Genomic DNA, 25,063 nt, shown 5'->3' with positions numbered 1-25,063 from the left:
GATGGCCATGGTCACATAGAAATAGAACAGGGAAGGGTATAGATTCAGCTGGTTTCCAGAGACTGGAGCTGACTAAGGGTACATCCGAAAATTCTGGGTGAATGTTGAGGCAGTGCAGGAAAATTTCCTACTGTCAAGCACAGAGCTCACAGCCTCATCTCTCTCCCTGGAAACCTGGCCTAACTCAGCTCTGTGAAATGTGTGGCTATACCAAGCTGATTTCTTTTCAAACCTGATCCAGGGCAGGTAAGCTATCCTGGGACTTTTTCGATTGTTGAAATGGATTCCGTTGGAATTGGAGGTAGTAAGGGAATATCGGGCAGTAGAATTAGATATACTGATTTTATGCTAAACATATAAGGTGAAGGGTTTTGCACAAGGATCATTATCCAGGCCTACCTAGTCTTAGTTTGACTATTTTTTAGTACATCTTGTTTGTTTGTTTGTTGGTTGGATGGTTGGTTGGCTGGCTAGCTGGTTTTTGAGACAACTTTTTACTGTGTAGCCCAGGCTATCCTGGAACTCATTCTGTAAACCAGACTGGCCTTGAATTCAGAAAGATCCACTGCCTCTGCTTCCCAATTATTGGGGCTAAAGGTATGTGAAACCCCATTTAGATCTGAGAAAAATCCATTACCAGAGGAGAAGCATTGTAATGAGGGATGTTGGATGACTTGGATTTAGATCGTGACCCCTCATGAAGTTTCTTCTCTGCTATGTGTACTTTGTCAAGTTGCTGAAATTCTCTAAGCCTCAGATTCCTTATTTTAAGCTAGAAAGTAAAATAAAGACCCTGTGCCAGTCAGTGGGAGGCATCTGAGATAAGATAATGAAAATTTTGTCAAGTACAGGACACTAAATATAGCCTAGTAAACATCAGCACAGCAGCTTCTCTGGATGGATGTGTCAACAGTCCCCAAACCAGGGTTTGCAGAGAGCACTAGATCTTAATCAGGAATAAAAACCAGAAGCTCCCACATCTATTGGTAAAGAACACTGTAAGCGCCATGAATGTATTGAAGCATTTCTATTTGCTCAGTTCCAAATAAGCTCACAGAATCCCAAGGACTTCTGGGAGTGGTTGTAAAAGCTGCTTCCAAATGTGTAAAACAGACGGAGAGGTTATTTTTAAATGCACTGCCATTTGTTTCTAACATTCCCCAAACACTTAAAACTCCACAAAGTAAAGTCTGCCTTCTGGGTCCAATGAAGGCATTCAAGCATCTCTAGGTCCTTTAAAGGGTCTGGTTACTGACAGAGACTTGGAGGAATACCTCCAGGATCAACCTAGAGCACCAGAGACTGAGTTTAACACCAAGAACCGGAAGATACGCTCCAAGTTCTCACCATTTGAATATGCTTCAAAATGGAACCAAGATGCAAGAAGCATAAGAAAAGTATGGCAGGAAGGATCTGGCTCACAGCGAGCCCTGGGTCCCTAAAGACAACAGATCACCTGCTTATTCACTTGCACACTGGCTTCCAAAGCACCTGTTCACTGTTAGGTGCGCTGAGCCAGGCACCTGCAGCCTGTGGAGGGGAAGGTACACTAGCTACTCTTCTCCAGAGACCAGGCATTAGCGGGGGCTGATCTGGTCCTGAAAGTAATCAGTTTCCTGTGGAAATCAGGACAGGTGCTGTAAAGGAAATATTTGGGCAACACACACCATAGAAAACACTTAGTTCTGAGACAAAAGTCTGGAAGGTATTTTTAAATGATGAATGGGTAGGGGAAAAGGATGGGGGTGTTCTTTGTGAATAAAAATATATGTACATGTGTGGAAAAGCCCAAGGAATGGAAAATCCCCTACAGCTCAAAGAGAGAAACAGAAAGGCAAGTGGCTCTTCTCTCTGTCAGGGACAGTGACAATACCATAAAACATCAGTTATGACCAAGCAATGACATTTTCCTCCCTCAAAATAAAAGGTGCGGCTCTCAGAAGGGCTAAATAAGGCTGGAGTACATAGTTATCTGATTTAAAATTCCTAGCGAAAGCAGGTCTATGCAGGCTTAGGCTCAAGGCTTTGGTTTAAATGATCCTTCATCTTCCCTTGTTTCCGTGTGTGCATGTGCATGTGTATTCATGCTACTGTATGTGCAGGTACAATTGTGTGCATGTACATGTGGAAGCCAGAGGAGAACCATGGATGTCATTCCTTAAGCACAAATCGTTAGTTTTTGTTGTGTATTATAATTGTGTGACATATTACACAAGTATGGTTTTGCCAAGTAAACTAGGTTGGCCAATGAGACTCAGAGATAGGGCTGTCTCCTCCACCCCAGTGCTGGGAATATAAGCATATACTGCCATATCCAACTTACTTACATGATTCAGATTTTACGGATGTTTAAACAAATGTTCTGAATTTCATTGCCTGAGTCATTTCCCCAATACCTCAATCTTTCTTAGCTTGGATTACTGGAGGCCTCCTTACTATTTCTATGCCTGAAATACTCATGTCTCAAACTGTTTTCTTATTCAGTTCTAAGGGAAGCTTTCCAAGATGGGATCTCAAGCCAGTTTTCTGCCTTCCTTAGAAGCCTCAGATGTATGGCTTGGTCCTAGAAGTGCTGTAGCCAAAAGGAGAATAATGGGTGTCCACTGACAGATGAATAGATGTACACACACTGGCCTAGCCCCACTCTAGAATACTTTTCACATCTAGAATACATTTATAAAATGTACTATATTCTTGGTGAAACTTAGAGATGGTATGCTACATGAAATACAGAAATCATGAACACCTTGTGTTTTCACCAACATGAAGTCCTAGAGTAGAGGAAGTCAATAGGAAGGAGAAGAAAATCTTTCAGTGGCTTTGTGGATAAGAAAGTATGGGGCTCACATTCAGTGGGTTCTGACTATCTGTGTAAGAAGATAAAAATAATTCTGGCACTAGATAGCAAGAATGGTCATCCGCACTTCAGAACATGTAAAAATCCATAAAATCTGAATCATAATTTAAAAGTAGGATATGGTACTATATGCTTATACTCCCATCCCTGTGAAGGTGACAACTCCATCCCTGAGTCTCACTGGCAAACCTACTTTACTTGGCAAGACCAAGTCTTGGAATGTCCTTAGTGCCGTTGATCAGATGCTTACAAATGGCTAGGATCATAAAAGGAGACAAGCAAATAACTGAATAAACGCACAAGAAAACCCTTGGGTATTTTCCATACACAGAAGAAAAACTGAAGCTACACACTAATCAGGTACTACTGCGGACACTGTCCTCACACTGCCACTGTCACCAAGGCTCTGCCAGTGGTCGCTGCTTCGAAGGCCTGTAGCTTTTCATTCAGATATTCCCCGCAGAGCCATGACATTTCACACTGTTACCATCCCTTATCCTTGTCAGGGGCTTCTTTTCAAATGTCTCATGATCCTTGTGTATGTTGTATCTCCTGCCCTGAAACCCACAAGCCTCCTGTGAACTGGGGTGTGCCTGATTTATCATGGTACTCCAGCATCTAATACAGTGCTATTGACCAGCCAGATGCTCTATACAAGCAGAAGCTAGTCAGTGTCAGAATAGCTTCTGATTTATCCAATTAGGTAATTTCTTCCTTCTTGTCACCATCAACATCAGTGAATCATTAGCAACAGCAGCAGCAGCAGCAGCAGCAGCAGCAGCAGCAGCAGCAGCAGCAGCAGAAGTAGCAGTAGCACCACTCCCACTTAGCAGGCATCTCAGCCCACTAGACAAATCCTGAGTAGTGAGTTTTCTTCACTGACAAGAACATTTAACTCCAATAAGAACAAAATGCGAATGCTTCACTCCTTTTTTAAAAGGGGAACAAGAATACCCTTGGGAGGGAATATGGAGGCAAAGTTTAGAACAGAGGCAGAAGGAACACCCATTCAGAACCTGCCCCACATGTGGCCCATACATATACAGCCACCCAATTAGACAAGATGGATGAAGCAAAGAAGTGTAGGCCGACAGGAACCAGATGTAGATCTGTCCTGAGAGATACAGCCAGAATACAGCAAATACATAGACGAATGCCATCATTAAACCACTGAACTGAGAACGGGAACCCCATTGAAGGAATCAGAGAAAGGACTGAAAGAGCTTGAAGGGGCTTGATACCCCATATGAACAACAATGCCAACCAACCAGAGCTTCCAGGGACTAAGCCACTACCCAAAGACTATACATGGACTGACCCTGGGCTCCAACCTCATAGGTAGCAATGAATATCCTAGTAAGAGCACCAGTGGAAGGGCAAGCTCTTGGTCCTGCCAAGACTGAACCCCCAGTGAACGTGAATTTTAGGGGGAGGGCAGTAATGGGGGGAGGATGGGGAGGGGAACATCCATAGATAAGGGTAGGGGGAGGGGTTAGGAGGATGCTGGCCCGGAAACCGGGGAAGGTAATAACAATCAAAATGTAAATAAGAAATACCCAAGTTAATAAAGATGAAAAAAAAAAAGAATTCTGGGAGTAGCGATACTCGCCACAGAGAATCTTCCTCCTGAGAGAAAAGCTGTCAGGAAGCCTTTTGACCTCCTGCACCATACATGCTTGGAGTGATAACCAGATCAGGAACAATGATAGCATGAGGAATGAGAGAAGACCACCAACAACTGCAGTCAGCTAATCTCCAAATCAGGGAGATGGTTGAGTAGTATTGAAGGCCAGCCATGCCACTCACCATAAGCAGAGCCTTCCTGAAGAGCTGGGGTCTGGTAGGTCTGCTGATGAGAAGGTGTATGCTGGCCACATCAGCCCCACCACGGTCTGCTGCCAGTGTCACGCGTTGAGAGTCCCCACCAAATGCTCCAATGTGGGTCTGCACCCATGTTAGAGCTGCCACTTGGTCCAGTAGCCCCCAGTTGCCAGCTACTTCATCAGACCCTACAAAAAGAAGGATGTCATTAGCCTGTGTGTCCTAACAGCTTTAGGTATTACAATTACAGTGCTATGTCAGACACAAGGCTCCTTGTGGGGGCTTGAGCTCTTATCCACTCAGGCAGTACCATAAGCTACCAACACAAGTGGGGACATTTTGGGTTTTGGAATCAAACTTAACCTGACTTGTCTTTGAGCTTTGGACTGACTATCCAGGAGACTGGAAAAATCTCCACTCTCTAGTCATGGCTTTCCCATCTGTCAGAGGCAGGCCAATGGGAAGAAGTGGTATGCAGAGCAGAGGCTATGCATGTTCAGTTCCAGTCCAGAAAAGGCCATGATTTCCACTTGACAGCTTAGATCCCACTTCAGGTGTATCCATCAGAGGCTATACCATGCTGTTGAAGGGAAAACAGTTTTTCTTATACCTAATCTTTCGTGGCTTTAGAAGTGTGCCACTGAACCCATGTCTCTTCCCTATGTCACAGAATTTAATAACTATTTGTTGAAGATGCAGCACCATATTAAATGAAATTACATGGACACACACACAAAATAACAAAAAAGATATACATCTCCTTAGCTCTTTTCAGACACTACAGTGTTCTTTAGTTGTTTCATGATGCAATAACAGAGTCTCCCTGTTGGTTTACTGCACTGTTTGGTCTTCCAGTATCAGACTGTGAACATTAGGCTTCACTCTGGTATCATCCAGAGTTCCCACACATCTTGGCTTCTCTGACTCTGCCTTTAGAAGCTGTCAGCTTGACATGCTCTAGGATTCCTAGTACAGTAGTCTCTGGGTACAAACATGAGCAAGTTTCTAGGCTAGCTCAGTTGAGGTGGGGAAACCACACTGAATGAAGGTGGTGCCATCCCATTAGCTGGGCTCCTGAGCTGAGTGAAAAGGAGAAAATGATCAGAGCCCCAGTGCTCACACCTCTCTGTGTCCTGATAACAGGGACAGTGTTATTAGCTACTATATGTTCTTGCCACCATGATGAGATATACTGTCAAAATGTGAGAGTGAGCCAGAGAAAACTCCAGCTTCTTTAAGGTGCTTTGGTCAAATATATTGTCAGAGCAAAAAGAAAAGCAAAGAACACACACCCTGCAACTCCATCACCAAGTGCATACAAATATATACACAGCCCACATCTTCCTCAAGTTCTCACAGTTCTTCATGAGACTTCAAAGGATAGCTATGATTGAGGGGATTCCATATACAACAAAAAAGTATCAGAAAGACTCCATATTCCCGAATAGAAAAGATTGGAAAATCTTACATGCTGGTTCCCTGACCCAATATTTGCAAAGCTGAAGAGAACAGCAGCCGGGAGTACATAAATAACACAAACTACTCTTCCAGCTGTGGAGTTTTCTGTTCTCTTAAAATGCTTTTCATGTTCTGGGTCTGGTGAAGCTATTGGCAAACCCTGCCTACGATGTGGCCTTTTCTGGATCGCTCCTGAGTTCCATTTGTCAAGATCAATGTGTTTGTTTCCTCTGGACCTCTGGGAATCCAGGAGAACAGGGTGTTGAGTGAATACGAGCAAAGCCTGTGGGTCTAGGAAGTGACATTCACAGTCTGCATTGCCAGGAACAGTGTGAGAGGATTGTTCCGGATACTTGCTGCCTGGGTGTCAGCTTCCCACCCTGTGATGAGGCTTAACAAAGACAGTAGGAGGTCTTTAGATTCTTGGAAAATAAGAAGTGGGGTTCTTCAGTAAGACTTTCATCAAACAAGGATAAATCTGGCTTCCTTCGGTGCCAGGAACTGCTGAAGGCAGAAAGTAATCCTGGAGAACAGTTCCCAAACTTTCAATGTATACACTTCCCAGTGTACAAACTCTTTGGTGTTTACACCTCCAATGCATATTCTCCCTAAGCACCCAAAGGCAGAAGATAGTCCATTGTGCTGTGAAGGGTCTGGTTCATCCTTGGCCTCTGGCTTTCATTTGTTTGAAGCATAAAAATTTGTCTAGATGCAAGAAGCAAATGTGAGATTGAGTTGGAGCTCAAATCCTAACTCACAATTAGAACTGTTTGTCTTAAAAGTCAATCCAACTCCATAAACACCTTTGAGAATTTTATGACAAGTATTACAGAGTATAAGTGCTGGTTTCCAGAACCTCAACCCCTCATTGTCACCACATCAAATTTCCTGACTGTAGGCCCTTAAGGCCTGCTTCCTAGTCAGCTGCCCTAGTGCCCAGCGCTGCTCAGCACATCTGTGATCCCTTGTAGCACTGTGCGGCCAAGCCCAAGGTACCTTGCAATCAGGATCCTGATCTACACACACACACACACACACACACACACACACCCACACACACACACACACACACACACACACGCACCACCCCAGAACTGGTTCACAGAGGCAGGTCAGTACCAGTGGAGACTTTCTGGATATCATTTTGTTATTATGTTTGTGCCTTCTTTCCCTGTTCTGTTCCACACTTCCAAGTGTCCAGCATTCTGGACAGGACTGCCCAGTAAATATCTACCTTACCCTTTATTACATGAATGGCCCTCATTTGCTTCTTCACAAACTACAGAGGGCCCTAATAGGACCTAGTCTTGTCCATGGACTCCAGTGGGAAGTGGAAAGGCATGGGCTTTGATGAAATCCTGGCTCCAACACTTGTTACAAACAGGAGCCCTGGGAAGGCTACTTAGTGTCCACACATTTTGATTCTCTCCATGTATAAAATGAGGATGGTTGTAGAACATGCTTCGTTCAGACCTGATGATGACCAACTTAATGCCTATAAGGGCAACAGGACTGCCCTGGAAGTAGGCATCAAAGTTATGGTTTTATTCTGAAATATAATTGAACATGTTGAAACCTAAAACGTATCTCACTGATTATCTTAGCAGGGCCAGCTTTATCTTCAGAGCAGAAATGGCTACTGTGAGGGACTACCAATGGTAGGCTATGTGACTGTTTTACTGGCTAGAGAAGATACAAGACCTTCTAACAGGCCCAGAGTACCTGGTGACTGAAGTCCTGTCAGTGTGTAGTTACTATGACAGATGGTCTTCCATCTGGCTCCTGATTCAGAAGGCAACTGCTCTGTTTCTACACTACCAAGGCCTGGAGGCACATTGCCTACCCTGTCTCCCTCACCCCTGCACTTAGTATTCTAGGGTCCTGGCTGGGTACTTTACCAGAAGAGAAGGTGATAGAATTCAGAGTGGAAGAACTGAAACCTCTCTGGATAGATCTGTGGGGAAGCCAAGTATAACAGGTCTAGAAGCTCTGGGTTGAGGGAGGTACCCTGTGACCAGGGGTAAAGTGAACAAAGCAAGGGGCTGCCTCCCCAGCTAAGTGACAGCATAAGAGGAAGTCTGATGCACAAGGTTTAGACCTCCAAGAAGCCACTCTAAGAATCCATAGTTTCTTAATTCTGCCATCTGAGCAGCAGAGAGCCAAATTAAACTTTAGTCTGCCATGGTCTATAGATAATCTGCAAGCACTTGCCCTTTCTGATCCTTGATTTTCCTCCTGGAAAAGGGCATGGCAGACAGGAGTTAGTACTGCCTGAGAACTGAGGGAATCCAGTCAGAATGTCTAGTTAATAGAAATCATCTGAAGTGTAACTCTTTCCCTCCAATTGATAGCATTTTAATTTACCACCCGTCAAATGATAAGGTAGCACTGATATAAGTCAGGAAGGACTGGGTATTCTGGAAGTTTTGGTGACCTTCCCTCAGATGCCTACACCATAGGTTAAAATAAGTTTGCCCATTGAGAAGGTTATGAATTCTAAAGAAGATTTCACTCCCTGAAATTCTAATTTCCCCTCAGGATAGAAGACATATGGAAAGTCACTCTGCTGTCTAGAGAAGCCTTAAGCCAATGTTAGCTGTGTCTGGAAAGAGTTCTCTGGGGCCAACTTCAGTCAGTTAAGCCCTAAATATCATTAAAAGCTCCTGAGAAACAGCTTGTGTTTGACTGGAGGACAGAAAACACAACAGAAAATTTTCCTTTCTAAAAAAGAAAGTTAATAATTGGGCCATCCTCTACACTGCAGAAAAACTTGCACAACATCTCTGGCACCATACACTGCCTTTACTTTGCATACCACCTAGCATCCGTCAGGGGGTGGAGAATGAAGAAGACTCCATTCACACCAACAGCTCTCTGCTGAAACTATTGCTCCAAAACTAAACCCAAAGGTGCCTTTCATTAGCATCTCCACCAGATTTAAGATGCTCTGCACTAACTACTGCCTGCTGTGTAGGCCAGCCTAGCACTTCCTCTGGGGCTTTTAAGACCTCACATTAAATGGTTCCCCCAGTGCCTCCCCACATTCTTTCTGGTCCTCCTGCTTTGCATCTGTCTTTCCAGGACTCAGAGTCTCCTCTGCCTTGGAAAGCAGTGATGATGTTCATCCCCTATACCCAAAGACTTTAGAAACCTCTTGAATGTATTTGTCTTCCTTAGCTCTGAAAGTAGAGGAAAACCTTTCCTATGTAAAGAAGAGGTATCTTACACACTGAGAAAGGGAGGGTGGTCTAAGGTCATACTGACCTTGAGGGCCAATACTGGCCTTAGCTCTTCGAATCCCAATGCATTACCCTCTCCACTATTGACCAGCACTACCCACTGCTGCTATCACAGAGGAATATGTAAGTAAATAAGGGAAGATAGAAGATATTTGTGCTGGGCCAGGACTTAATTTTTCCTAAGTGGTTGGGAGTGCAAGGTGTGACTAGAGCACAAACAGATTCACAGTGAAACTAGAATATTTCCTCTCTTAAGCAAATGGTCTTAATTATCTCTTATAGTGATAGAAAGTTGATTTCCATCACACCGACAGTTCACCTGAGCTCAAGAAGCCGAAGACCCCCAGTCTGTAGTTAGCAGTGACTACGATGAGGTTGCCAACTGCAGCCAGAATGGAGCCATCAATGTTCAGCTGACCTCCACTGCCTTCCATCTCCACGGTATTGTGGAAGAACACCAGAACTGATGCATTGGAGACCTGAAGGGATTAGAGAGATAGAAAAGGTTAAAGTTGAACTTGTGAGAGGACCAACTGCCATTCTTGAAAACAGACTCTGAATCCACACTAGTTCTCTTGCCTGCTCTGCCTTGGTACACATTTAACCATATCCAAGGGGATAATTTTTTCCCATCAAATTCATACACGGATGCTCAGAAAGTCATCATGCTTGGAGACCTGATTGTAGCTCCCTATGTGAACTCTGATCCCATAAGGAGAAGGAATTTGTATATAGACATACACAAGGGAGAAATGTGCCGAGTGCAAGCTAAGAAGATAAAAAAGGCATCCCCATGGCCTTTGATCTTGATTTTCAAGCTTCCAGAATGTGGGGAAAGCAATGTGTGTCCCAAGCTGCCTAACTGTGGAAGTCTGTGATGCCAGCTCTAAGGAGTTACTATTTCCCATTCTATGTGTAGGAGAATGGAGGCTCATTGAAGTAAGGATATTCTGCGAGTGTTTTTCACAGTGAGCAGGTGTAGGAACCATACTCAATACAGACTTGGAGATCTACTTCCTCCCTGGTCTGATCCTATTCTATCTCAGAAGACTTTCTGGTTCTTATTATGACAAGTCCTACATCTCAGGCTTGATATCTCCTCCATCGTACTTTAAGGCATTTACCTTGGTGAAAGATCCCTACTTTGTGAGAGTATGGATTCCCAGGTAGGCTATATTTAGACCTACAAAAGCTTAGCTCTGACACTAAGTCTCATTGTCTCAGGGTCTATGGAATAGGACAGAGAAAACCCCAACATTCCTATTTCCCCAAATCTACTGAGTAGCTGTACTGGTAACAGGCCAGGAAGGGATGAGTCAGTTGGCTGTAGTTATCCACTACTGATAACACAAAGGGTCCATTCAGCCTCTGTGTCCATTGCAGTTCAAAGTATCCAAAGACTAAGGCCTCTTCTTCAGGACCTGTCAACTATGTGCACAGGTCCCACATTGCTGAGAACAACTCCCGTTCCTGAAGGCCATGATGGGAATATAACAATGGCCCAGGATAATCAACCAAATACCCACCGAGTAGGTGGGGGACTGTACATTCAGAATCAAGAAACAGAGTTCATTCTCTATGCTGTCCAGTGGCCCCCATGTCCTTATATCAGCTAGCTCTTAATAGCTTCAAGATGGAGAATCCACCTGTGCTTAATTTTTTCATGGATGAGATCATAAGTATAAAATGTTCTTATAAGCCACACACCACTAAACTCTATCCCCAACCAGCCTGCTCTAATTATTCTCCTGCTGAGTGACCTGGGAAAGTTGCAGACTGAGTTTCCTGTCCTCTTACCTGTGAGAGCGATTAAGGTTTCTGAGAGGTGCTGGGAGGTCTGCAGTCACATTGGAGACAGGCCACCACTTCCCCTGCTTATCCTCTTTCCACCCTGTCAGTATCTATGCCCAAATGGCCACTGTTCCTCTTCCCTTCCAGTTTGAGTACCTCATTTCTTCAACTGTAGTCTTACCATGCCAGATCACCGTGCCATTCTACCACCTTAGCTCTACTGCCATTCCCAGTGTTCCCTTCATGAATCACTGCCCCATAAAGACTCAGACCAGCACTAACCTATGAGGAACTGATTTAATTTACACAGGAGCTTTGAGAGCAGAGGCCATGCTACTTCTCTTCTCTCCCTCAAAGCTGCTACCTTGGGCTCATAAAACCTAAGTTGCCTTCTCTAAGACACTGAAGGAATGGGAGCTGGAAGAGATGCTATCTCCAGGATTTAATTCATCATAGTAGGTATGTAGTGTGACCAGCTTTGGGTGGAATGGAACCTTATCACCCCCTCTCTTCAAGGTCCCATCATTCTATACTATAGCTAATGAGTGCATTCATGCCTGTGCTCACTGAGATCAGAAGGCTATGTCTTATCCAAGGTACAGTTTATTCACACAGCCAGTGAGCCAGAGGGAAATAGGGCTGGCAGTCACACTGACTTCCTTGAGTGTTGTTACCAGTGTTCCTGCTTCCCTTTCCTTTCATGGGCTGTGGTACTCCAATTACTCAGCCCTAAGACAGCAGTGGCTTCTTAAGCAGATACAGGAAGTTAGATGATAGCCTAACGCTTCATCTTCATACACCTTACATGGGAACATTCCTGGGAAGTTCTGAGGGCCCCCATTTACTTTTGACCCTCACAAAGGAAGCTCCAAGCCTGTAAGGATAATGCTGTAGGAGTACAGGTTCTTATAGAGCCCAGGGAAGGGGGGAACAGGGTTGCCAAAGGGAGTTATTTTATTTACCAGACAACATATCAAGTGCTTCTTAACTCACCAGGTTCTCAGGGACAAACACGTTGAGATATAAGCAGTCTTCACTGATTTGAGGAGGTGTGGGGGTACGGGTACCTGGCTGCCAGCAGCTGGCCCTGCAGAAATAAGGCACAGGATTTTCAGAGAAATAACAAGGGGACCTGCTATCTTCCCCCTCCTCCAAAATCACATCTTGGGGCCAGAGTGAAAGGCCTGTTTTTTTTTTTTTTCTGTTGCTCTGAGGCAGTGAGGAAGCTCCAAGTCATAGATATAGCCAAAGAGCAACAGCATGTCTATGGCCTCCTCTGGCCATAGGCCTGTGGAGAAACTTACCACCAAGGCAAACATGCTGAACAGAGACCAAGGCCAGAGAAGGAGACAGTGAGCTGCAAGACTTTGTCTTGCCTTGCTGAATTGCATAAACTCTGCCCTCAGAAGAGATGTCAGACCTATCTTCCGCATTAGGGAAGAGGATTGACTGGCCTCTTGTTTAAAGACTCATCTTGGACCTCCCCTAATGGTCACATAAATATCATCTATCCAAGGCTATTGTATTCATCTTCCAAGAGTTGCCAGTGCTGGACTCTGTAGCTACTGTCTCTCCAGGATCTGGGTGACCACCTACATCTTCAGTCCCTCTGTACATTCTAGCATAGAAAGGTTCTCTAATTACTGCCTCTGTGTTTGGGGCTTCCTAACTGGGGGACAACTAGACTCTATCACACTCCCTTTGCCATTCCACTAAGATGATCCTCATCATCTTTATGACAGGTTTCAGGAACCTTTATTCTATACTTCTAGGGATAGGCATCTGCTCAGCAGCCAGAGCCATATAGCACATGGAAAACACTTCTCTTAAGAACAGAGCCATGGGGTCCTAGGAGAAATGTAGGTGGCAGAAGCACCTAGGGTCTACACCCCACAGAACTAAGCTACTTCTCTCACAAAATACTACAGTATTATTCATCATGTCAATGTTTAACATGAAAGGTTTGATGAGGGAAAAAATAATAAGATCTGAGTGATGAGCTCAGAAAAGGGGAAGGAGAAAGAGAGCTCCTTATACTGGTTTTTATTAATAGAATCATTCATCTTCCCCATCGTGCTGAATTTTTAACTATATTAAGTTACATGTCTTGCCAGGTAACACCTGTAGTCTCAAGTACTCAGGAGAATGAGGCAGTCAGATATTGTTGACTTTGACAAATACAAGGCTGGCATGATGCATGTGGACCCTTTAGGCTTGTCCCATATGAATCTGTTACAGATTCTCTCATAGTCTCATGTTCCTGCACAAAAATCCCCAAGGAGACTTAAGAAGAGCCATGTTAATAAATGCAGTACCTCCTTGGCGGCCTATGCTCCATAATTGCTGCCTGGAACAGAACACCTGAGCCTTTCACCAAATGGCCTACCTTAGTACCCTGGACACCTGTATCACCCTAGTGCTATTTAATGGAATGCATTCCCATATTTTGTTTTAAACAGAACACCTGGCTCTGCCATGCTAGATTAAGCCAAGATAGGCATTCTTTGGGTATTCACCAACATGACACAACTTGTTCCATACCTTGGCTTAGTGGCATCCCAGGAGCCTGTCCAATTCAAGACCTCTGGTGCCCGGAAACGGTTTTCTGCCAAAGGTGGGGCAGCATATGGAACTCCAAGGAACTGATATACTTGTTTCCAGGCAGTGCCCACCTTGATGACCTGGGACCCACCCTGAAGCTGGCCAAAGGAATCAATGCGTACAGAAGGTGTGGATATTCCATCAAATTGGTGCAAAGGGGCTCCTGGTGAGAAAACAAGAGCAGAGGGGTGGACAGACAGTGAGAACTGGCATTTCAGATGGTTTTCAGCAAGAAGACAAATATTCCTGTAGTTTGGGGGAACTTTAAAATGTCAGTGGTTCATTTTCATCCATAGTTAAGAATTGACAAAGCTTAGCTTTCAATGTCAACACCACCAAGTGTGACTAGTAATAGCAGAAGGTGGTCCATGAGGCACAAAGCACAAGCAAGGGCTTTTTGATTCCTGTTTATGAACTGTCTACTGCATTCTTCTGACGTTCCCAAAGAGTAGTTGCTGACCCACACCTGGGAGCCTAGAAAAGGGACAGTTGGGCCTACAGTAAGAGATGATCCATCAACCAGGAGTCTGGAGTAGAAGACTGAGCATGAGTCTTATTCTCTTATTCCTGGAATGACTAGATCACTCATATTGAGAGATGGATAAAGGCATTTCTCCAGTTAGCTAGCACAGATTTGGGACAAAAAGCAAATCTGCCCACAATTTATTTATTTTCATTCATTTAATTTCTATTTATTCACTTTATATCCCAATTGCTACCACGCCCCCCCAGTGCCCTTTACCCTCCCTCCCTTCTCCTCTGAGAGAGTAGAGAACCACCGCCTCTGTATTTCTCCGCCATGGTACATCAAGTCTCTGCAGGGCTAGGTATCTTCTTCTCCCACTGAGGCCAGACAAGGCAGCCTCCCACCTCCACTAGAAAAGCATATCCCACAGACAGGCAACAGTTCTTGGAATAGCCCCTCCTTTGGTTGCTCAGGACCAACAAAGCTGCACAGCTGCTGCATATATGGGGGTTGGGGAGCTGAGTCCAGCCAGAATATGTTCTTTGAAAAAAACTACTAGAGCACTTTTCTTTCCTTCTTGTGACTAAAGGGTTTACAGTCCTAAGGTGGAGCTAGACTGTGATGGGTAATTCAGGACTTGGAGCTCTCCCTTCTGCTCTAGGCCAACCATTCCTGTTCACACAAGTCAAGTCTGGTCAGCTCTCCCACTTCCTATTGGTTCATCACTCCAGGCTCCTCTATCAGGTCATCTCTGGTGGAGGTTCATGTCCAAAGTCTTTGTTCATAAGGTCATAGCTGGTATTGCTTAGCCTTGCTCAGTGTTCTAGAGGTTCTCCAATGCATGCCACCACATTAATCAGTTCACTGGGAGATACCCTATTTATTTCCCCTCCTACCTCTATTTCCCCTCATTAGTTGATTCAGTAAACTAATAGTGGATCCTAGGCTCAATGCCAAGGGTTCTAACGATGGTTCCTCACATGAGTTCTCTTGCACAAAGAAAGCTATAAATATTAAAAAGAAAGGTGTGTGTGTGTGTGTGTGTGTGTGTGTGTGTGTGTGTGTGTATGTATGCATGCATGCATGTATCTAAGAAGTCTTATTGTCCTAAGATAGGCTTGCTCTGCTCTGAGCTTTTTGGACAGAAAACAAAGCTGTTCTATTTCTACACTGCTCACTCTATAAAACTGAGTTTATGATAGTAATGACAAACAGAAGTGCTTGAGAAAAAGCTGGTGAGCAGAAGTTTATCCTTGCCCGAAGAACCTTGCTGCATGCAGTGGTTTCATAACCAGGGAAGATATTGACCATGACTAGGGACATTTTGAGTTATCACTATGTTATGGAGTGCTGTGGCTAATGTCTAGCCAGAGAGTGTATATATACTATAGTAGACAGAACAAAATACTCTACTCAGTAAGAAATTCCATAGCAAATATGTCAGAGGGTTATGAATTTGAAAAACAAATCTGTTGTAATGTATGTTAGTGACCTTGCTATAGACTCTGAAGGGTGAAGACAGAACCCATTATCCTCTGGGAGCACACCTGATCCTCACATTATGGAAAAGACAAATTTGTCCAAAGCATGTGGTCATTCTGACCCTCAAATTCCCTCATGTGAAACAGGAATGGTAGTAGTTCTACAACACAATGGTGTCAAAAATCAGTGGCAATGGAGAGTGTGTTTTAAGCCTGGTACATGGCCAACAGAAGGAACTCAACCTGTGGATAGAGAGACAGGAGAGAAAGAGAGATGAATGGCAGGAGATTTGGGAGGATGTATGTGTGGCTAAGTAAATGGAAGGAATAAGGAATGGACATAGAGGGAGGAAGGGTGGAAGACGGCCAGATAGGTAAGTGCGTAAACGAATGGGAGGAAAAAATAAGAGATATAGGAAAAGATGAAGGGAGAAAGAGGGGAGTGGGAGAACAGAAGAGGGCTCGAGAGAGAAAGAAGACTTCTTCATTAGAAAAAGGATTGTAGTATGAGGTAGAGACCCAGATGGAAACATGATGAACAGAGGCAGTTGTTTTCTAGTAGGGCCTAGAGCACAAATCATGACTGAAGTTATTCCCAACAACTATAATCAAGGGTCTTAAGTATTTGCTTAGGACTGTGGCTACTAATATGGTCAAGATTTCTTCTGCTTCATGGGAAATAGGCTGGGCATATGCTAGGACAGGAGCAAGAGTGTGGACACCACTTCAGCCGAGCATCAAGTATGTTTCCCACTGATGGCTGCCTGGTTCTACCTTTTCTAGATTTCTGCATGCACAAGCTCAGTAAACATGCCAGATAGGTAGCATTCACTTTAACCCTTGCAGACATGGTGGATTCTTCCCAAATGCCATGTGCCGCCTTGACCAGTGAAAGAACTCTGGGTTTGCAGGTGCAGATGTGCACACTCCTCCTCAGAACATGAATATCCATAGAACTTCTGGCCTGAAGTAACAGAGAGCCATCTAATTTGTTTCTTAAAGCCCAACCTTAATTTCTCAGCATAACTCCCACATAGATTAGCTACACTGTTGGTTGAATATTCTGTTAAAAATTTATCCAGCTCAACTCTATAATATCAATGTCCAGAAGAAGATAAGACCAAGGGCTACAATGACAGTTGAATGTATTTAATAACAGAATATAGTTATGAAGCCTATCATGTTTTTCATATGATTCTTTCTAGAGAAAATGTGTGATTCTGTTCCAGAATGACATGCACACCCAACACCTTAATAGTCATTCACTTCTCCAGTGTGTTTGGTAGGACAGGGCTTCTGTACAGTCTCACATTCATGTTTCCTGGCTCACAGCTCTTTACAGATTTCCTTGGTGATAGATTCATATGCATCTTTCCCTTTGGCTGTGTTATAAGTGCCTGGCAAACACTGTGATTGATCTCTGCATAAGTGGTTTCTATGCAGTATGGGGGTAGAACCTAGGGCCTTGTGCATGCTCAGTAAGCATCCAACTACTAAGCTATAACTCCAATCCTGAATGATTTCAAACTCAAATGATATGAGAATAGTTTATTCTGAGCATTTATGATCTACTTGTTAGTCAGGATGAGTCGGAGGCACAGGCTGGTAGTGGGAGACAGATCTATCCCTAGATTCCTCCCCTTCTGCCATCACTAGCTGTGGGAAGTCAGAGAATCAGCAACATCTCTGTGCCACAGAGTACTGATCTCCAACAGGAGGAGAAGGGGCCAGTCCTGCAGGCAAAAATAAGGTATGAAGCAAGAGTTTTCCTAACCACACAGCATTAATAGAACACAATACATTTAACTATCTTGTGAAATACAAAGAATTTCTGTGATCAAAGAATAAATGATACAGAAATGGAAATTTATCCAACTGCCCTTAGTTCATCCAGGAGAATGCTACCTAGCCAGCAACCTTTGGCCAAGTCTTCCTTAAGAGTTTCAAAACCACTCCCCTCCAAGCCACCAAGAAAATATTTTTCCCAGCCATCTCCAGCCCCAAGACATAGCTGCAGAGGTTCAGTCTGAAGCCTACCAGATTTCCGGTAGATGTAGGCAGCCTCTTCATGGAGCAGAAGCCAGCAGGTCTTGCTCCGTAGACTGTGTTCGCAGCTCTGTATATCAGGGTAGAACACACACCTCACAACCCCTTGCTGGATCTGCAGGGTAGTGACAAGGCAGTCCTGATGACGGGAACATTCTGGAGAAGACACAGAGAAAGAGAGTCTTAGACTCAGAGCAAATACCTCATTCATGCAACCATGTATTGCTACTTCCAAGCATACATCCCATCCATCTATTCATGCACTCATCTATCCATGCACCTTACTATATATGTGTTCAATCATTCATCCTATTCACTCATCCACAAAGTCGTCCACCACCCTCCCATCTATCCAACCATACATCCATCAACATGTATGATCGTCCTCTCATCTATCTATCTACTCTTCTATCCATTATAGAAGATCTATTAAAAAATTCTGTACACTGGGCCAGGACTGAGAATAAAACAGTGGTGGTAGAAACTCAACCCTCCATCAAGATATTTTATGTAAATGGCCAGTTTTTGTTTGTTAAAATATCTCATAAATGTGTTCTTTTCATCCACTTTTTAAAAAACAGTTCCATAGCTCCCCATGGGCTTCATATTTAACAAAACTCTCTATGTTCCATCTCCTGGCATCTTCCTCAGCTCTGTCACCTATGGCCTCCTCTCATGCTTCCTTAGCCTGTCACATGCTCGCTCATCAGGATATGTCTTGAACTATGTCTTTTCCTGTACAGTTGTGTGCCTTCCAACATAGTTTAACCTTTTCCCTGACATTCAATGCTGAGAATGGCTCTGAAAATGGGGCAGCTTCAGTGGACTGCATGAGCTGTGTAAGCTGTGCCCTTTATTCAAAGCCTCGTCTCTGAATGATATTTTCCAGAGCTGTATAGTACACAACTTGCACATGGCAGTATAGTCTTTATGATAAACAACTAGTCATATGGAGAAGGTAATACCTTCTTGGCTGAGTACCAGGAGCCTGTCCAGGGTGCATACACTTTCTCTCAAAGAGAGACCACCTGCTATCTAAGGACACCCACCTGACTTCAGGTACCTTTCTTTTTCTTACCCTCACAATAATCGCACTTCTGTCTGTTGATTTTCTGTGCTGGCTCAAGGTTGACTGGCTATTGCAAACTGACTGTAGAGTGCCCAGTGAGGAGTGGAGAGACTCATGCCTTGTCTTCTCTGTTGTTTCCTGTCAGGTGCTCCAAGGCCATCTTGAATCTCCTGTCTGTCTTTGGTTGGTATATGGGGAATTATTTGGCTAAGGCCCTGCCATACCCTCTCTGGGGGATTCCCTTACCCTGTAAGCAGAAGTCTTGGGCCATGGAGAAGTTCCTGGTGGCTGAAATGCTGATGTGGGCAACATCAAAGTGCTTGATGGATGGATCTATAATCACTGAAGATAGGGCCAGGGTCTGCCAGGAGTCCAAAGCAACTGAGAGACAAAACAGGATAATCACATGTGGTTATCATCAGGTGTAGAACAAAGACTGTGAAAGTCTACTGCAAAAGTCCCTACTTCAGTGGCCTCTGTGATATTTCCATTATGTAACCCTATGTCTTTGTCTTTTCTGTTGTCTGACACTATCTCTTTATATCCCCATCCTGTAACTACTTAAGTGTTTCTGTGGGGTAGGCTCTGGAATCAAGTCTAGTGGTTCAAAGGTTGAAAATTAGTCAAATAACTGAAGGAATGTCCATGTCTATAAATTAGGACAAACAAAGAGGAGAAGGAAATAGAGACAGGCAACATAGTGACACAAATGCAGGTCAGACCAGCACAAGGTAGCCAGAGGGGTGGAATGCCAGGAACTCCACAGACATTCCACCTATCCATCTTCAGGAGCCTATTGCTCATGATCACACCATGAAGTGAAGCTCTCCTGTCCACTTAGGATCTGGTGTCCAAACTAAGTCATTCTTTACCATTGATCCTCTCTTTAAATCTTGTATCTAGAAGCTAATGCATGCAGAGAGACCTGGGGTCTTCTCTGACCTCACAAAATGCTGACCCAGCTGCTGCTACCAGGGAGATGGGTTGGGCCGTTGTTTAACTCTCTGCCATGAGCATCCTCTTCTCAGGCCTGAGCTGCCCTTTCCCTTCTCCCTGTGGTGCTCACTTATGAAGTACTCTGTGTATAAACAATAGCACTGTGTTTAAGGATCACCTCATGCAAGTATCTATCTCACAGTGTTTTTTAGAAGACACAGCCATGACATCTGTTTTTACTTGTAAAGAAAAGAAGACTCAGGAGTATTGACACACTTGCCAGTGTGTGGAAACTCTTCACAGCTATACAGTCTATGTCTGACCATGGCTGTCTTCTGTTACCTCCATGTTCTGCACATGGCATGTGATACAAGGAGCAGGAACAAAGAGTTAGTGGCCAGACAGAAGGCTTGTGTATGGACAGACAGGTCTGTTGGTGCCAGTCTCATTGAAACCAAAGCTGTGAGTAAAGGTAGGCCATTAGAGAATAATGATGTATCTGAACAGTATGGTAAGAGCGCCTCTCTGAGGAAGGGCTGTACCTATAAGTCAGTGTAAATAAATAACATTAAAGAGGTCAGCACTGGTCTATCCCAGTGTGGTATGGGCTCAGTGCACATCCAAGGTTGCTGACTAGAAAAGCCCAGCCCAGCAGGGATAGCCATGAAAGGTAGTAGAGAGAATTGTTCCCTCCTTTCTGGTATCTCTCTTTGCTTTCAAAGATCACAGCACTTTATCGTTCTTATACTCATGAGTATGGACCTTGGGCTAGCAGACCTCCCTGACAGTCTTGAGTATTGTACTTTATGTATGTCCACATTATTAGATTTAAACTCCCAGTACTGCAAGTATGGCAAGGGCTAGGGGTCTAGTGCTTCCTCATAAACATGGTGTAAAGGTGAATGAATTCATCAAGAACAACAAGTCACAAAGTCAAATGAGAATAAAGCTTCTGAGGTCATGGTCCCATGGTCACTTTCCAGAGCTCTGTTCTGAGGAGTGTGTGGGTCTTTGCTTTGTTAGCATGGTGCTACAAGCTATAAGGGGAACCTGTAATTTCTATCACCAACCAGTCTTTAACACCATGCTGGTGGGTGAGATGCCACTAAAGTTAGCATGGTAAATAAAGCATGAGACAGTCTCACCCCCAAGTGCTCACTGCTACGACTCTGTAATACAACTTAGAAGACTGAGCACTTTAAATAGCAATAGTGGTTTCTCTCAGTAGTAGTTTCTCTCAGTTCTGTGCACTTAAAGTTTGCAATCTAGGTACCAATGAGACTGGGTTTTTGGTCCCTTTTCCTGGTTCATGGATGGCTGCTTTCTTGTCATATCTTCAAATGGCAGAGCATAGAAAAAACAAGTTCTTTCCAGTCTCTTCTGGAAAAATACTAATGTCACAAGGATGGCTCCATTGTTCAATCCAGTAAACCCTCCCCCCATGCCCTGCATTCTAATACCATTCTTGAGACAAAGGAGCCAGGGCCTGAGTCCTTCTTACTCAGCTGTTGCCAGGCAGCCTCTTCTGGGCTCTCATTTTCTTAATCCTGCTCTGTGTGTATGCTGTTATTTTCACAGACAACTCAAATGGCATCTTTGTGATGTGGTAACTCTTCAATGTTCTGAGATGGTGGGAAGCTGAAATTTCAGAGAAGAGTGATCATGGGTTTCAGGACCACAGTGGCCAATTATGGTCCAAAGATGGAAACTTTGATCATACTCCATGTTTAGGCTCTTTCTGTAATTAAAGAGTAAATTCCATTCCCAAGTGAGAGCAAACTCCTATGTTGTGCTCCAGGGTCTGAGGTTAAGTTCCTGCCAATACTCCTACCTGCACCCTTCTAAGACTACAGGATGTCTCCTGAGTAAGTCCTTGTTGTCAAGAGAGGCCAGCATCTAGGTGCCATAAATTTCCTGTAGTCATTCTGACAACAAGGCTTTTGAGGACACAGGCATGCTGATGCAGGAAGGCTAGAGATCCTGATGGCTTTTAAATTTACTATCAGCCACAAACTTGCAACACCATTGCACTAACACTTACTCAAGAATATAAGAGGTCAATAATACATCATTTTTGAGCCCATTGGCATGAAAAATACTATCTTAACCAATGTAGTCACATTTCTAGCTTGGGTGAAGCCTAATCTCCAAATGCAGGTTCAAGTCTACTATAGGTGACCACTTTTCCAGGTAATGAGGATGTGGTAGCCATATGGGGATTGACAGGTGAGGAGGGGTTCTTCTGAACAGTAGATGATGCCTATTGATTCCTTTACATTTGTTTATAATTATGATGCCAGAGACATTTGTGACAAAATAGACCCTCCAACAATGTGTGTATGTGTGTGTGTGTGTGTGTGTGTGTGTGTGTGTGTTTGTGTGCAAAGTTAAATACTGTGCATCAGTCACTGCCATGGTATGTACCTCTTCTTTGTCAAATATCTCTTGATATTGAATGTTGAATGTTGTGCTTATTCCCACACAACTTAAACCAAGGCTATCTTATTTCACATTGTGCCATCTGTTTCTAGCAGTCTTTGTACATTATTTTGATTCCTAAAAACATTCTTAGTTATTTATTCTGGATTAAATTTGAAGATTCCTGTCGAGTTTCAGGAGTACTCCTTTGGTGACTATGTGTAATGATCTTTAAATTCTATATTCATTTTTTAGTTTGAATGTTATGAAGATTAATACATGATACTGTCAAGAAATGTGTTTTTCCTTCTATTTTTAAGATGGCCACTGTTGGCATAAAGGAAAGGTGTCCTTCTGTTCCTTTCTATCTCACCATGGGCCAGAAGATAGTGAAGCTAAGTGATCACAGGCTGAATAGTTGATCACAGGTTGAAATAGTGAGCTGAACCCAATCTTTCTTCCTACAGTATGGTTTTCTCAGCTACCTTTGTCCCAGTGATAGACAGGTTACTTATCATCCCCAGCCTCCTTCTATTCCCCACAGACAGTAATGTTGTAATAGGGGAAAATAGGCTAGTAACCTCTAGATAAGACCTTTCCCCTATCATTTTTTCTCAGCTTCTATGTCCAATCTACCTTCTATCCTGCCTGGGAAATGTTCCTCACAGACTCAAAGTGGGCTTCCTTGCTGCCAGTCTTGGTTATCTGTGGTCATTCTTACACTGTGACCCTTTAGTGCTACAAAATCTAAATCTAACTCCACACCAGATATCTTCCATGAAACAGAAAGCTTTGGCTGGCAAGGAGGGTCCCCTGAGGTTTGAGGCTTCATGGGCCTCCCCCAATCCTATGATCTGGGTCTAGACACCATATTTGCCTGCTCTACACAAGTCACAGGGACAGGAATAAAAGGAAAGCTAACAAAATTTCTTTAATTTAAACCAATCCTTCTTACAGTATGAGGAACTGAGGTCTGGGAAGAAAGAACATGGGACAACTAAAGGTTACAGAGGTTCCAGTCCAGGTCTGTGGCAGAACCAGCATAGAATTTTCTCCTTTGGCTCTGCCTCACTGTGATATAGAGTCTCTTCTATGAGCTGGTGACAAACAGACCAGGCCCCACCAGAAAACAGCAGCCTCAGCTTAACCATATCACTATTCAAACTCAGGATTCATGAATGCGACTGCCACACCATGAAAACAGATTTTCCCAAGGCCAAACAGCATTTATGTGGAAAATATTTGCCATCTAGGTTGTTCCATGGCAGTTTGTCCCTCTATAAACCAGAGAAGCCTTGAAGAGATGGACAGAGCAGAAAGCTGGGACTAGGAGAGAGGACAGAGCAAGCCGAGTCTCCCAGGGCTGCTCTAGGACTATAGTCCCAAAAGACCTGTCATGTGGTCTTTTCAGGCCAGGCCCAGGTAGGTGAGGTACTTGCATGCCTTTAGCAAGTCTCCTTTGACTATTCCTTGGTATATATGTTTATGTATCATGTCACATAAGGACACATGTGTATAATGTGGAGGAAGGAGGTTCTGGAGAGCTACTGTGTAATGTAGTAAGCTTCAAATTGCTAAGAACAAGAATTTCCTTCTTGTTGTTCCATCATCAGTGTCATCACCATCATCATCAATCATCATCATCATTTTCAGTACTATTACTTCTTGAGAAAAGTTATTACTATGTAGTCTGGACTGACCTAGAAATTCTTGATCTTTTGTCCTCAGTGTTTGGACTACATGCATATGCACCATGCCTGACTTAAGAGAATAAATTTCAAACTTTCTCCTCCAAAGCTGATAAAAGAAAATGAAGTCATGAATATGCTAATTGGGTTGATTTACTCATTCCTCATGTCTTTTCTTCCTAATGTTAACTAGGCTTTTAAAAAGCTAGACTAGAATACATTTGAAGATGTTCCTTATATATAGACAAAGAATCATTTTAAACTATCCTAGTTTCCTCATTTCAGGTCAACTCCAGGAAAAATGTTAGATCACAGAGCTCAGAGCATTTTCAAGCATTAAAATTCTTACAAACAGAGGTCCTAGTATTGCAGTGCTGAGTCAACACAGCAAAATGTGGTTTGGCCTGGCCAGACAGGAGATCTGAGCTGGGTTTTGTCCTAACCCTTACCTTTCTCAGGTGAAAAAGCACCAAACTCAGTATGCTCAGTGCTCTTTCCAGAAATCACAAGGCAGTTTTTTTTTAATTAAGAGGTCACAACTGCAGAATAATAAGGCAGCGTGCATGCCCTTTGAGATGCTCAGGCTATTCAGGGGGCCTAATTCATACTTCTGTAATAAGAACTAGAGAGTTCTTTGGCTCCTTCGCCTTTCTGAGTTCTCATCCCAACTGTAGAGGAGCTGTAAGGGAGGCTGGGGTGTGTGTCCTATACCCCTCAGGGTTGTGAGGCAAATAGCAACGGCTTTTGTAATTTGGTACTTTAGTATTCCAATCTCACTTCTGTGACACAAGCTGGCCTCACATCCACCTCACTCTTCCTCCCTGAAGTCAGGTCCACAGAAAAAATGACACCACAACAGCTTAGAAGCCAAGCAAAGACTTTCTGGCAGCCAAAGCCAAGGCGCCATTATCTATTCTTTGTGGAGCAAAGCAGAAATTGCTGACTTTGAAGCTTTGATGAACCCCAGTGGCCTCTGCAGGGAAGGAAGAATTCAGCATCAAACAGTTTCATCCTGTCACAGAGTAGCAACAGCCATTGTTCAGAGTCTTATTGGTTCTTATATGTTCTTATACTGTGTGGTTTCCCCACTTAATATCTTTTGTGAAAAACCAGCTGTTTCTCCAAAAAGAAAGAGGGGAAGAAGGCACCTTCTTATTGTATGGTCACTGTGAGATACACCTGAAACCATAGA

General features: G+C 43.7%; 1 protein-coding gene across 1 annotated transcript in view; it reads right to left on the bottom strand.

Moving 5' to 3' along the window:
* Nucleotides 1-25,063, bottom strand: part of Tg (thyroglobulin) — a 180,387-nt gene that overhangs the window by 72,340 nt on the left and 82,984 nt on the right. The window contains 6 exon segments of the mRNA XM_032916270.1: nucleotides 4,664-4,866; nucleotides 9,695-9,854; nucleotides 12,160-12,253; nucleotides 13,708-13,930; nucleotides 17,752-17,916; nucleotides 19,076-19,210. Of these exon segments, the coding sequence (XP_032772161.1) occupies nucleotides 4,664-4,866; nucleotides 9,695-9,854; nucleotides 12,160-12,253; nucleotides 13,708-13,930; nucleotides 17,752-17,916; nucleotides 19,076-19,210 (980 nt within the window).

This window comes from Rattus rattus, chromosome 1 (assembly GCF_011064425.1).
Source record: "Rattus rattus isolate New Zealand chromosome 1, Rrattus_CSIRO_v1, whole genome shotgun sequence".
In the NCBI taxonomy this organism is placed as follows: Eukaryota; Metazoa; Chordata; class Mammalia; order Rodentia; family Muridae; genus Rattus; species Rattus rattus.
This window is presented reverse-complemented; position numbering and strand designations above follow the sequence as displayed.